The 13,021-nt window shown below is 33.7% G+C and overlaps 1 protein-coding gene across 1 annotated transcript; it reads left to right on the top strand.

Moving 5' to 3' along the window:
* Nucleotides 1-10,970: 10,970 nt before the first annotated feature.
* Nucleotides 10,971-12,339, top strand: LOC122290967 (protein FAR1-RELATED SEQUENCE 1-like). Its single transcript, XM_043098627.1, has 2 exons — nucleotides 10,971-12,185; nucleotides 12,274-12,339. Exons 1-2 carry the CDS (start codon nucleotides 10,971-10,973, stop codon nucleotides 12,337-12,339), a joined length of 1,281 nt encoding a protein of 426 aa, XP_042954561.1.
* The last annotated feature ends 682 nt before the right edge of the window (nucleotides 12,340-13,021 follow it).

The raw sequence follows: 13,021 nt of genomic DNA, 5'->3' as shown, positions 1-13,021 counted from the left end.
ATCTATCGCTTAAGAACATCTAATCTGTTTAGCAGATTACTGAGTTTAGTTAATAGTTAAGAACATCTATTGTATTTCATTGCTTACTCAAACACTGGTAAGTTCCTGCCACAGTTGAACCTTCTCCCGCCCAGGTATCATAAGAAGTTAAATACTATATATTTAATTGGTTCTGTGTCCAATATTAGTGTAAGATATGGGTTGATGAAAACCATTTTTGTATGATATTCTAAGTAAAATATTATAAGCATTTGTGACTTCTGATTGGCAAACTGTCATCCACATTTGATAGTAGTTAGATTTCCCCTCCTCCAACCAAATGTATAATTCTTAAATTAATTTTCTGCACACGTTTATAAATCCAGGGCTTGGTATGAAATAACTAACATTATCATTCTCGCATATTGATACCAATATCTTTGCAATGTTCTTTTCATATACATATATGATAAATAAATGCCTGCAAATAGTGCATTGTGAAATAAACTATTCTGGATGTGCCCGCACGTAAAGCCACTATTAATAGGTCTTGCCGCAGTATATATTCTAGAATATATACTAGTAGCGTATATACTACGATGGCCATATAGATCTAGATATATACTAGTAGCGTATATAATCAATTCCTCCAATAAACCATAACAAATACCATTAAAACTGACACTAATTTCAAATTCACCATACATAATATGTGCAATATATGTCCAACAACTTGTTTCTGATCGATCATTAAACCAATTGTTGCCCAGATGACTAACACAAGAGGGGGGGTGAATTGAGTTGTATTAAAAAAATAACAATTATAAATCAAATATATAATATAAAATATAAACAAAATATGAAATAACAATAAATATAAAGAGTAAGGGTAAAAGAGAAGCAAACTTAGTATGTTAACGAGGTTCGGCCCCACTGCCTACGTCCTCGCCTCAAGCTACCCCTTGAGGATTCCCAAATTCACTATTCAACCTCTTTCAGGTGGAGATAGAAACCTATTACACCTTTGAACAACACCGCTACAAAGGATCCGTGTAGAACACCCTCTACACTTGCAATCACCTTACACGTGATGATTCAATTATTCCCCGTGTAGAATACTTGCTACACGCACAAGGGTTATACACACCATTTTTCTGACACAAAAGCTGATAGTGGGTAGGTTATCAGAAAACACTCCTCAATGAGTGAAATAAGAACAATACAGCGCAAACTATATCTCTCAAAATGAACAAAGATTAATGCTCAATGCTTAGAGAAGAGAGAATGAAAGTTTTGAATGAATGTTGTATGCTCTTAGTGTTGTAAATGTGAAGCTCTCAAATGATCTATTTATAGGCATATGAGACTTCATATTCAAATTTAAAAAGATTCACATGTCAAAAACAACATCATTCACCTTTTCAAAAAATTCAAATAAAAGGTTCTTCTTTTTCAATTGTCAAAGACAACATCATTCACTTTTTTAAAAAAATCAAACCTAATCTTTTACTTTTGGCATATGACAAAATGAGCATACTTTCCTTTTCAAAAAATTCAAACCTAATCTTTTACTTTTTGCATATGACAAAAGGAGCACACTTTACTTTTCAAATTTTTCAAATAAAATCATCTACCTTTTGTATAAGTCCAAAAAAGCATCAATCACTTTTGAAAATATTCAAATAAAACATGCACATGTGAAAGATGACAATCAATCATCTTTAATATTCTCAAAGTTTAACCCTTTAATCAAGGCATGCACATGCAAAAGATGACAATCAATTATCTTTCAAAATTTTCAAATTTAATTTTCAAAAATATTCATGCACATGTGGAAAATGTATTTTAATGCTTTATGATAAAATATTAATTTTGAGCATTAATCATAATTTCGAATTTTGAAGAGATTTACAACATTACTCTATAATTTTAATGTAAACTTGTTTCCTTCTTGCTCATGCTTGTTTCCTTGATGTGCTTGACTCCATTGTGTAGACAACTTGAGCTTGAGACTTCTTTATTCTTTGAATTCATTTGTTATCATCAAAATCCATGTGTAAATATATAATTACACAAAATTTGAAATTTTGGGTTCAACAATCTCCCCCTTTTTGATGATGACAAATACTTGATAGAACCTGAAACCTGTATTAATACTTAAGCCCCCCCTGAGAATGTGCATTAGTTTTTCAAGCAAAAGTATAAATATAATTCCAAGTATATATAATAAGTTTAACAATTCAAACAATGTTAATGTTCTAGTCTAACACTTCTCCCCCTTTTGGCATCATTAAAAAGGATCCACAACAAGTAAATGGATCTGAAGAAAACGATGCGTTAGTAGACACTGTAGATAGTTAAAAATAAATAAATAAATTTCATCCGTCCGTGATCCGACAATTGCGGCTGAAGATTTGAAAAAATCGCCTGATGTTGTTGACAAACGAGATTGAAGGCTTCGAGTTTCTAAAAAAATGTCATTTTCACCGATCGGGAAAAAATACATTACTCTTTGACTTGGATGATAGCTTGTCTTGTTCTTTATGCTATCTCTATAAAATCAGTCCTGAAGTTCATCCAATCCGCATCAAGTTTTCTTTTCATCTCTATAACTCATTTGCATTCCTTCAACATTCTCGTTTTAAGCCTTCTATTCTTTTCTCAATGACTCATTCTTCTAACATTTCCCTAGATCCATCCATGAGGCATTCTGCTTCTCAACCTCCTGTCCTTTCTACAGCTGCCATTGGTGCCATGTTGCAGCAGGAAAATAATAATCTGACTAATAAGTCAGATTCTGATGCTATTTATGACTTGGTGAGTCTTGGGACTCGCTACTCTTCCTCTATTGTTGCTTTTTCTCAGCGGCTACAAGCTAAAAATCATGAAATTGAAAAGCTCAAAGAACAAATTGTTGTACTTTAACGAATTGTTCAAGAGTCTCACACAAGGGAAGGAATCATTCGACAGAAGAATAAACAGTTGAAATCTTTATTAGATTCTTCATTCCGCTTGCCGGTTCCCATGGATAAGAATGACATGATATTGTATAAAGAGAATGAGCGTCTTAAACATGAGGCTAAGAATCTCAAGTTTATGTAAAAGTATTTAAAAAATCTATCTCTATTTTTATTGACTCTAGTCTATCTTTTAAGAGATATTCATAGCATGCATCATACCTATTTCTCTTCTGATCATACATAATCTATCTTCTGGTAAAGGCTTTGTGAAAATATCTACTAACTGATCATGTGTGTTTGTAAATTCTAGTACTATATCGCCTTTCTGCACATGATCTCGAAGAAAATGATATCTTATTTCAATATGCTTAGTTCTAGAATGTTGTATTGGGTTCTTTGAAAGATTTATAGCACTTGTATTATCACATTTGATTGGAATATGATTATACATGAGTTTAAAGTCTTCAAGTTGTTGCTTCATGTAGAGAACTTGAGCACAACAACTACTCGCAGCAACATATTCTGCCTCAGCAGTAGATAGTGCAACAAAATTTTATTTTTTACTAAACCAGGAAACTAGTGCATGACCTAAGAAATGACATGCTCCACTAGTGCTTTTTCGATCTATTTTACAACCAGCATAATCTGCATCTGTGTAACTGATTAGATCGAAAGATGTGTGCTTAAGGTACCATAACCCTAGGTTAATTGTACCACTAAGATATCTAAAAATGCGCTTAACTGCAATTAAATGTGATTCTTTTGGAGGTGATTGAAAGCGTGCACATAAGCACACACTAAACATAATATCTGGTCTACTGGCTGTTAAATATAATAAGCTACCAATCATACCTCGATATATCTTCGAGTCAACTGGCTTACCGGATTCATCTTTATCAAGTTTAGTTGATGGGCTCATTGGTGTTTCAATTTCCTTAGCATTTTTCATCCCAAACTTCTTCAGTAATTCCTTAATATATTTTGATTGATTGATGAATGTCCCACTTTTTGCTTGCTTAATTTGTAATCCGAGAAAGAATGTAAGTTCTCCCATCATGCTCATCTCAAATTCTTCCTGTATAGTCTTAGCAAAAACTTGACACATATTTTCATTAGTAGCACCGAATATTATATCATCAACATAAATCTGAATCAAAAGAATATCATCATTTTCATATTTAATGAAAAGAGTTGTGTCGATTTTTCCTCTTGAAAAACCTTTTTCAATCAAGAAACCACTGAGTCTCTCGTACCAAGCTCTAGGAGCTTGTTTAACTCCATATAGTGCTTTTGTGAGTTTGAAAACATGATTTGGGGAAATATGATTTTCAAAACCTGAAGGTTGCTCAACATATACCTCTTCATTTATAAAACCATTTAAGAAAGCACTTTTAACATCCATTTGAAAAAGTTTGAAATCTTTATAACAAGCATATGCAAGTAGCATTCGAATAGCTTCGAATCTTGCGACATGTGCATATGTCTCATCATAATCGATTCCTTCTTCTTGATTAAAACCTTGGGCTACAAGTCGAGGTTTATTTCTAGTAATGACTCCGGACTCATCTTTATTGTTTCTAAAAACCTATTTTGTTCCAATAATAGTATGATTTTGGGGTCTAGGAACAAGTGTCCAAACATCATTCCTTTCAAATTGATTCAACTCTTCTTGCATAGCTAGAATCCAAGATTCATCAAGAAGTACGTCATCAATATTTTTGGGTTCAATTTGAAATAGAAAAGCAGTATGATTGCAAATATTTCTAAGAGATGATCAAGTACTTACACCTTGTGAAGGTTCTCCCAAAATTTGTTCCACTGGATGATCTTTCACAAATTTCCACTGTTTGGTTGCATCTTGTATTAAATTTTGATGATCTTTCCTGATGGCTCCATGTTGAACTTCCTCTATTGTTTTCTCTTTGTTGAGATTGAGACTTTCTGTGTTATTTATACCTCCTGTTTCTTCATCAATAGATTTCTTGGAGAGTGGAGAATTAGATTCATCAAATACTACATGCATAGATTCTTGTACAGTCAAAGTCTTTTTATTGAATACTCTATAAGCTTTACTATTAGTAGAATACCCGAGAAAGATACCTTCATCAGATTTTGCATCAAACTTGCCTAAATTATCTCTGTCATTCAAAATAAAACATTTGCATCCAAATACATGAAAGTAACCAATGTTGGGCTTTTTCTCATTCCAAAGCTCATAGGGGATTTTATCTAACTTAGACCTTAGCATAACTCTATTTATAACATAACATGCAGTACTTACCGCTTCGGCCCAAAAATAACTAGGTAAGTTGTTCTCATTGAGCATTGTTATTGCCATCTCTTGAAGAGATCTATTTTTCCTCTCTACTACCCCATTTTGTTGAGGAGTTCGAGGAGCAGAAAAATTATGCACAAAACCGTTTTCATCACAAAATGTTTCAATATTTTTATTAACAAACTCTTTTCCCCTATCACTTCGGATACTTGAAATAGTATAGCCCTTTTCATTTTGAATTCTCTTGTATAACTTGGTAAAGGCATTATGTGCCTCATCTTTATGAGCAAGAAAGATGACCCAAGTATATCTAGAGAAATCATCAACAATAACAAATGCATAATATTTTCCTCCTAGACTTGCAACTCTATTTGGTCCAAAAAGATCCATGTGTATCAGTTGCAATGGTCTAGTAGTGGAAATATATTTCTTAGTTTTAAAAGAAGTTTTTGTTTGTTTACCAAATTGACATGCATCACAAATTTTGTCTTTAAGAAAATTTGTTTTTGGTAAACCTCTCACAAGATCATTTTTTGAAAGTTTGGAAATAAGTTCCATATTGGCATGACCTAATCTTCTATGCCATAGCTAATTAGTTTCATTTTGAGCTAAAAAGCAAATAGCATCTTGTGAGGTAATTTCTTCAAAATCGATTGTATAAACATTATTGTTTCTAAAAGCAATAAAACAAATATTACAATCATAATCATTCAAAATAATGCATTTATCCATTTTGAAAGTAACTGTAAATCCTTTATCACATAATTGACTTATGCTCAAAAGATTATGTTTTAAACCTTCAACAAGTAGAACATCTTCAATTATGAGAAAAGATTCATTACCAATTTTACCTATTCTCACGATCTTCCCTTTCGAGTTGTCTCCAAATGTCACGTGTCCTTCTTCTTTAGATCTAAGATCAAAGAACTTAGTCTTATCTCCCGTCATGTGTCTTGAACATCCACTATCTAAAAACCACTTATTTTTACTTGTAGATGACTTCATGCATACCTATAAAAACAATTAAAATAATTTTTCTTGGTACCCAAGTTCTTTGGGTCCTTTATTTATTAGTATTAGGAGAAACAAGATTTTTAGGTACCCATATGGCCCTAATAGTCATTGTATGATTTCTTCTAATAAGACAAGTATGATAATTATGACCATTTCTATTACAAAAATTACAAATAGCATGTGACATATATGAAAAACTTGAATGATTATAATAATATCCTTTTTTGACAAAATTATTTTTATGAAAAGAATTTTGAATATTAGTCTTTGATGTAGAATGATTATCAAAGAAATTTTTATAAGGTTTGTATTTTTGTTTTGGCATATATCCCAAACCTGCCTTGTCAAAAACACATCTTTGACTACCAAGAAGTTTTTCAAAATTTCTTTTTCTATTCGTAAAGTTTTCAACAATATTTTCTAAATTGGTTTTCTTTTATTCAATTCAAAATTTTCATCTTTCAAAATGATACTTTCTTTTCTTAAAATTTCAATTTCGTTTGTTAAAGAAGAATTTTTCTTTTTCAAAGCAGTATACTTGATACCCAATTTTTCAAATTCCTCATAAATCTCTTCTAAAACATTTTGCAATTCTTCATATGAAGGATTTTCAATATTATCAAGATTTGTTACCTCAATGTCATCTTTAGCTATAAGATAAAGATTTGCTGATTTTTCATTGCTTGCTTCACTATCTGAGCTATTTGAATCATCATCCCATATAGCTTTTATTGCTTTCTTGCCCTTGTTTCAATCTTTCTTTAGCAGAGGACAATCTGGCTTGATATGACCAGGTTTAGTGCATTTATAACAAATTAAAGTGTCATTTTTACCTGAATCTTTCTTGAAAAACTTTTTGAAGGATTTACTCGGAGGAGTTCTATTTTTCTTCAAGAACCTCTGAATTCTTCTTGTTATCATCGCAACTTCTTCATCTTTATCTTCATTTTCCTCATCTTCATCACTTTAACTTTCATGAGGAACAGCTTTAAGTGCTAAGCTCTTCTTTGGCTTTCCTTCTTCTTCTCCTCTTTTCAATGTGTACTCATGGGTGATAAGTGACCCGATGAGTTCATTGACTTCGAGCTTCTTGAGGTCTCTAGTTTCAAGAATCGCTGTAACTTTTGATTCCCAACGTTTTGGTAAAGAGTTGAGAACTTTTCTTACTATCTCCACCTTGGAATAAACTTTGCCAAGAGCTATCAAGCTGTTTATGATATTAGTAAAACGAGTGTGCATACTAGAAATAGATTTATCATCATTCATCTTAAACATTTCATATTCATGAGTAAGAATATAAATTTTTGATTCCTTGACTTGCGAAGTTCCTTCATAAGTTACTTCCAAGTTATCCCAAATTTCCTTTGCCGTAGCGCAATTCATTATTCTATTAAATTCATTTCCATTAAGAGCATTATATAATAAATTCATAGCAGTTAAATTTAAAGTATAAAGTCTATCGTCTTCACGATCAAACTCTTCTTCTTCCTTTTTGACCTTTACTCCATCAACCACTTTTGTTGGAATATAAGGTCCATTTACAATACATTTCCAGATTTCTCTACCTTGAGCTTGAAGAAATATTCTCATTCTAACTTTCCAGAATGAGTAATTATCTCCACAAAAGAGTGGAGGCCGACTGCTAGATTGACCTTCCCCAAATGAAGCTGCAATGTTAGCCATAAGATCTTAACTCAAAAGATAGTTAATCTTATAATAGAGCTCTTAGCTCTAATACCAATTGTTGCCCAGATGACTAACACAAGAGGGGGGTGAATTGAGTTGTATTAAAAAAATAACAATTATAAATCAAATATATAATATAAAATATAAACAAAATATGAAATAACAATAAATATAAAGAGTAAGGGCAAGAGAGAAGCAAACTCAGTATGTTAACGAGGTTCGGCCCCACTGCCTACGTCCTCGCCTCAAGCTACCCCTTGAGGATTCCCAAATTCACTATTCAACCTCCTTCAGGTAGAGATAGAAACCTATTACACCTTTGAACAACACCGCTACAAAGGATCCGTGTAGAACACCCTCTACACTTGCAATCACCTTACACGTGATGATTCAACTATTCCCCGTGTAGAATACTTTCTACACGCACAAGGGTTATACACACCCTTTTTTCTGATACAAAAGCTGATAGTGGGTAGGTTATCAGAAAATACTCCTCAATAAGTGAAATAAGAACAATACAGCACAAACTATATCTCTCAAAATGAACAAAGATTAATGCTCAATGCTTAGAGAAGTGAGAATGAAAGCTTTGAATGAATGTTGTATGCTCTTAGTGTTGTAAATGTGAAACTCTCAAATGATCTATTTATAGGCATATGAGACTTCATATTCAAATTTAAAAAGATTTACATGCCAAAGACAACATCATTCACTTTTTCAAAAAATTCAAATAAAAGGTTCTTCTTTTTCAATTGTCAAAGACAACATCATTCACTTTTTTAAAAAAATCAAACCTAATCTTTTACTTTTGGCATATGACAAAATGAGCATACTTTCCTTTTCAAAAAATTCAAACCTAATCCTTTACTTTTTGCATATGACAAAAGGAGCACACTTTACTTTTCAAATTTTTCAAACAAAATCATCTACCTTTTGTATAAGTCCAAAAAAACATCAATCACTTTTGAAAATATTCAAATAAAACATGCACATGTGAAAGATGACAATCAATCATCTTTAATATTCTCAAAGTTTAACCATTTAATCAAGGCATGCACATGCAAAAGATGACAATCAATCATCTTTCAAAATTTTCAAATTTAATTTTCAAAAATATTCATGCACATGTGGAAAATGTATTTTAATGCTTTATGATAAAATATTAATTTTGAGCATTAATCCTAATTTCGAATTTTGAAGAGATTTACAACATTACTCTATAATTTTAATGTGAACTTGTTCCCTTCTTGCTCATGCTTGTTTCCTTGATGTGCTTGACTCCATTGTGTAGACAACTTGAGTTTGAGACTTCTTTATTTTTTGAATTCATTTGTTATCATCAAAATCCATGTGTAAATATATAATTACACAAAACTTGAAATCTTGGGTTCAACACCAACTACATGCAGTACTGGCCTTTTATTAATAGGCCTCACTACAAAACCAAAACCAAAACCAAGTGTGAGTTTCGAATTTCAGGTGGTCCTTGAATGTTGATCCATAAAATGGTGCTCATTATAGTAGGGTTGGTTGGTTGACATGTTACAAGTTACAAGTTAATTGGTTGACATGCATGAATTTTATTTTTTATTAACTTTAATGAGTAACATACTCCAAAAAAGGCTATAACATTTTGTTGCATTGACTACACTCTCTTAAACAGTTTTCAAATCCAAAGAACAAATTGTTATTATGATTTAGTGAATATATTTGGAGATGAAATCTTGAATTAGTGAATATAATTTTTTCTGCCCTTGCAGAATATAAGTAACAGCGTAATTGCTGCTGACTTTTGATGTAAATCATGGCCTACCCATTTGATGAAGACTTTAACCCATTTGATCAATCATTTCAGGTATATTTATTTGAAAATTGAAATGGCTCTATTTTGTATGGTTTAGTGAGAAACTTCCATTTTCCCTAACAACATCCTATTTGAGCAGATGCCACCTTATATGCCCTACCCTCCGTCGAGTAATCCGGAGGACCTGAGGCAAGAAGCGCCCCTTGAGCCAACGACAACTGAATTTGAACAAAATGTTGGGTGTTCATCACTGATTAGTGATGACAGTGTTCATGACGCTGATGGTATTTATAGTTTTCTTTTTAATTGATTATAGTTTCTGTATTTTCTTTTAATGCTAATCCATACATATTTGAATAAATGTAGAAATGGTCTTCGACATAAATGAAGATTTAGAGGGTACCACTGTTGTCCAAGAAGATGAGGTACGAGTTGATGCACCCAGATCCGGTATGGAATTTGAAAGTGTGAAAGAGTTGACAGCCTACTATAAGCACTATGCGAAACAAGAGGGTTTTGGTGTACGGATACAGAGGACTAGGAGAGATGATGATGGGAGGCCAGTTTATGTGATTGTTGGTTGTGCCCGTGGCGGAAAGTACCAACCTAAGAACAATAATATCTCCAAGCCACGGCCAACAACAAGAACGGATTGTAAGGCCAGAGTAAATGCAACGTTGAGTAAGACTGAGAAGTGGGTTTTCACCACTGTTGAAAATATATACAACCACATAACTGTAAGCCCCAAGAAGACTAGGCTGTTGCGATCTCACAAGGTTCTAGATGAATACAACCAAATGGTCCTCGACTTGAATGATCGAGCCGGTATACGAATGAATAAGAATTTTTATTCTCTTGTCGTTGATGCGGGGGGTTTTGAGAATCTTCAGTTTCAAGAGAAAGATTGTCAAAATTTTATTGATAAGGCCAGACATTTAAGGTTGGGTAAAGGAGGTGGTGATGCACTTAATCAGTTTTCAAAAGAATGAGAGATAAGAATGATGGGTTCGTTTCTGTCATGGACGTGGATGATGGGGGGAGGTTATGAAACGTGTTTTGGGCTGATGCTCGTAGTCGAGCAGCCTATGAGTATTTCGGAGACGTTGTAACCTTTGGTACTACGTACCTAACAAATAGGTATGGGATGCCTTTTGCGTCATTCGTTGGGGTTAACCATCATGGGCAATCCATATTACTAGGGGCGGGATTGCTTTCAAGCGAGGACACACACACTTTTGTCTGGTTATTCCAAATGTGGTTGGATTGCGTGAATGGTCGGGCCCCCTGTTCCATTATAATCGACCAAGATCGGGCAATGAAGAGTGCTATTGGCATTGTATTCCCTAACACTCGTCATAGATATTGTTTATGGCATATCTTGCACAAACTTCCAGAGAAGTTGGGGTCGCACGCCAGATTCAATGCGGGGTTGAAGACTGACATTCAGACAACATTATATGATTCACAGAACATCAACGAATTTGAGGAGAGTTGGGGTGAACTAGTTGAAAAGTATGATCTGGTCGGCAATAAATGGCTCGAATCCTTATACGAGGAAAGGTCTTTTTGGGTTCCAGCTTACTTGAAAGGTCATTTTTGTACTGGTATGAGCACGACCCAAAGGTCAGAAAGCATGAATGCATTTTTCGATGGTTATGTACATTTCGGAACGACATTGAAGGAATTTGTTGATCAGTTTGATAATGCACTTAGAAAGAAGGTCGAGGTGGAGACACTTGCTGATTTCAAATCTATCAACCAGACTATTCCCTGCATGTCTCACTTCAATATTGAGAAGCAATTCCAATCCGTATATACAAATGCAAAATTCAAAGAGGTCCAAAGAGAGTTGCTAGGCTTAATGGCTTGTTATTGTTTGTTGGTAAGCACAGAAGGGTCAATTTTAAAATACGATGTGTTGGATGAAATTTCTACTGACGAGCTCATTAAAACAGTCAATTTCAATGTTTACTTTAATGAAAAGGAGGTGGATGTAAAATGCACGTGTGGACTATTTGAGACGAGGGGCATTCTATGTAGGCATGCACTTAGAGTTTGTCAGTTTAAGAAGATTAATGTGCTGCCAAATGTATATGTGTTCGATCGCTGGAGGAAGGACTTAAAGAGGAGATACACATTACTCAGAAGTAGTTACGATGACCATAGTGAGAGAGAGGACACACGGAATTATGAGCTTGTTGTTAGGAGATGCTTGAAATTAGCAACCAAAATAGCCTCAAATAATGAAAAAGTCCATGCATTCCTACATGTTGTGGATGAATTCGAAACAAAATATGAAGACTCAACAGTAGACTCGACACTCAAACTGACGAAGGACAAATTAGATGTGGTATTGGATAAGGGGAAGAAGATATTAAGCCCAAATGTGGTACGAGGAAAAGGGAGACCCCCAAGTAAGAGGAAGGTTCCACCCGTGGAAAAGATGGTCACAAAGAAATTTAAACGGGTAATTTTCTGCTTTGTTTTAACCTTCGATACAATAATTTTTAGTATGATAACAATATTTGTAATATATTGTTTTCGAACTTCTATAGATCCGGAGGAAGATTTTGGTAGATGAAACAAAATTGCACAACATCCCGGGATCTGAACAGCCCTAATTTGATGATGGGGTATATGTTGGGACACAAAACAACATTCTTACACAGTTAACCCCATTGGGAAATGAGGTTAACCTTGACTTATAGTTTCTGTAAATACATATTACACATTGAAAAATCATGATTCAATTGTTGTTTTAATTATAGTTGTTTTCTTACAGAATTTGTGAATAATTTGTAAGCACACTTGGAGAAATTTTGAAACCATTTGGAGAGGTGATGGTGAGCTTCTTTGGAGGGTATGGAGTCTAAGTACAATATAATTTTTTGGTAAGCTCTCTCTATATGTTCAAGATTATTGTAAAAATAGTAAGAATTTCCATGAAGCTGTTTATACTTTTTTGTCCTAGACCATCAAAATGCTAGCTGCCTTTTTCACTAATAGCAACCATGGCATTATACTATCTAGTTAAAAACTGTTTCGATAGAGCTGAATGAGAGTGAAGTTAAGTTTTATTTGTAGTTGAATTGTTGGGTAGTTAGTGTGCATCCAACTCATGCTCTTACTTGAAAGGCCATCCTTTTCTTTGCTTTCAACCTGTTAACCGTGAACAAGGAAGATTTTTTTGCAGGGACACTCACGGAATTGCCGCAAAGAATGATAGGCTAGTATCATGGGTGGTGATTAGGAAGGCTTCTCTCATCAAGCACAACAACCATAGTTAGTGATATTATTTATACA

The sequence above is a fragment of the Carya illinoinensis genome, chromosome 13 (genome assembly GCF_018687715.1).
Source record: "Carya illinoinensis cultivar Pawnee chromosome 13, C.illinoinensisPawnee_v1, whole genome shotgun sequence".
Lineage (NCBI taxonomy): Eukaryota > Viridiplantae > Streptophyta > Magnoliopsida > Fagales > Juglandaceae > Carya > Carya illinoinensis.
This window is presented reverse-complemented; position numbering and strand designations above follow the sequence as displayed.

Excerpts from the sequence above, each read along its gene's own strand:
- LOC122290967 (XM_043098627.1), top strand. The coding sequence starts at position 10,971 with ATGTGGTTGGATTGCGTGAATGGTCGGGCCCCCTGTTCCATTATAATC. Across the intron at positions 12,186-12,273 it reads TCACAAAGAAATTTAAACGG|ATCCGGAGGAAGATTTTGGT; the intron begins GTAATTTTCTGC and ends GAACTTCTATAG.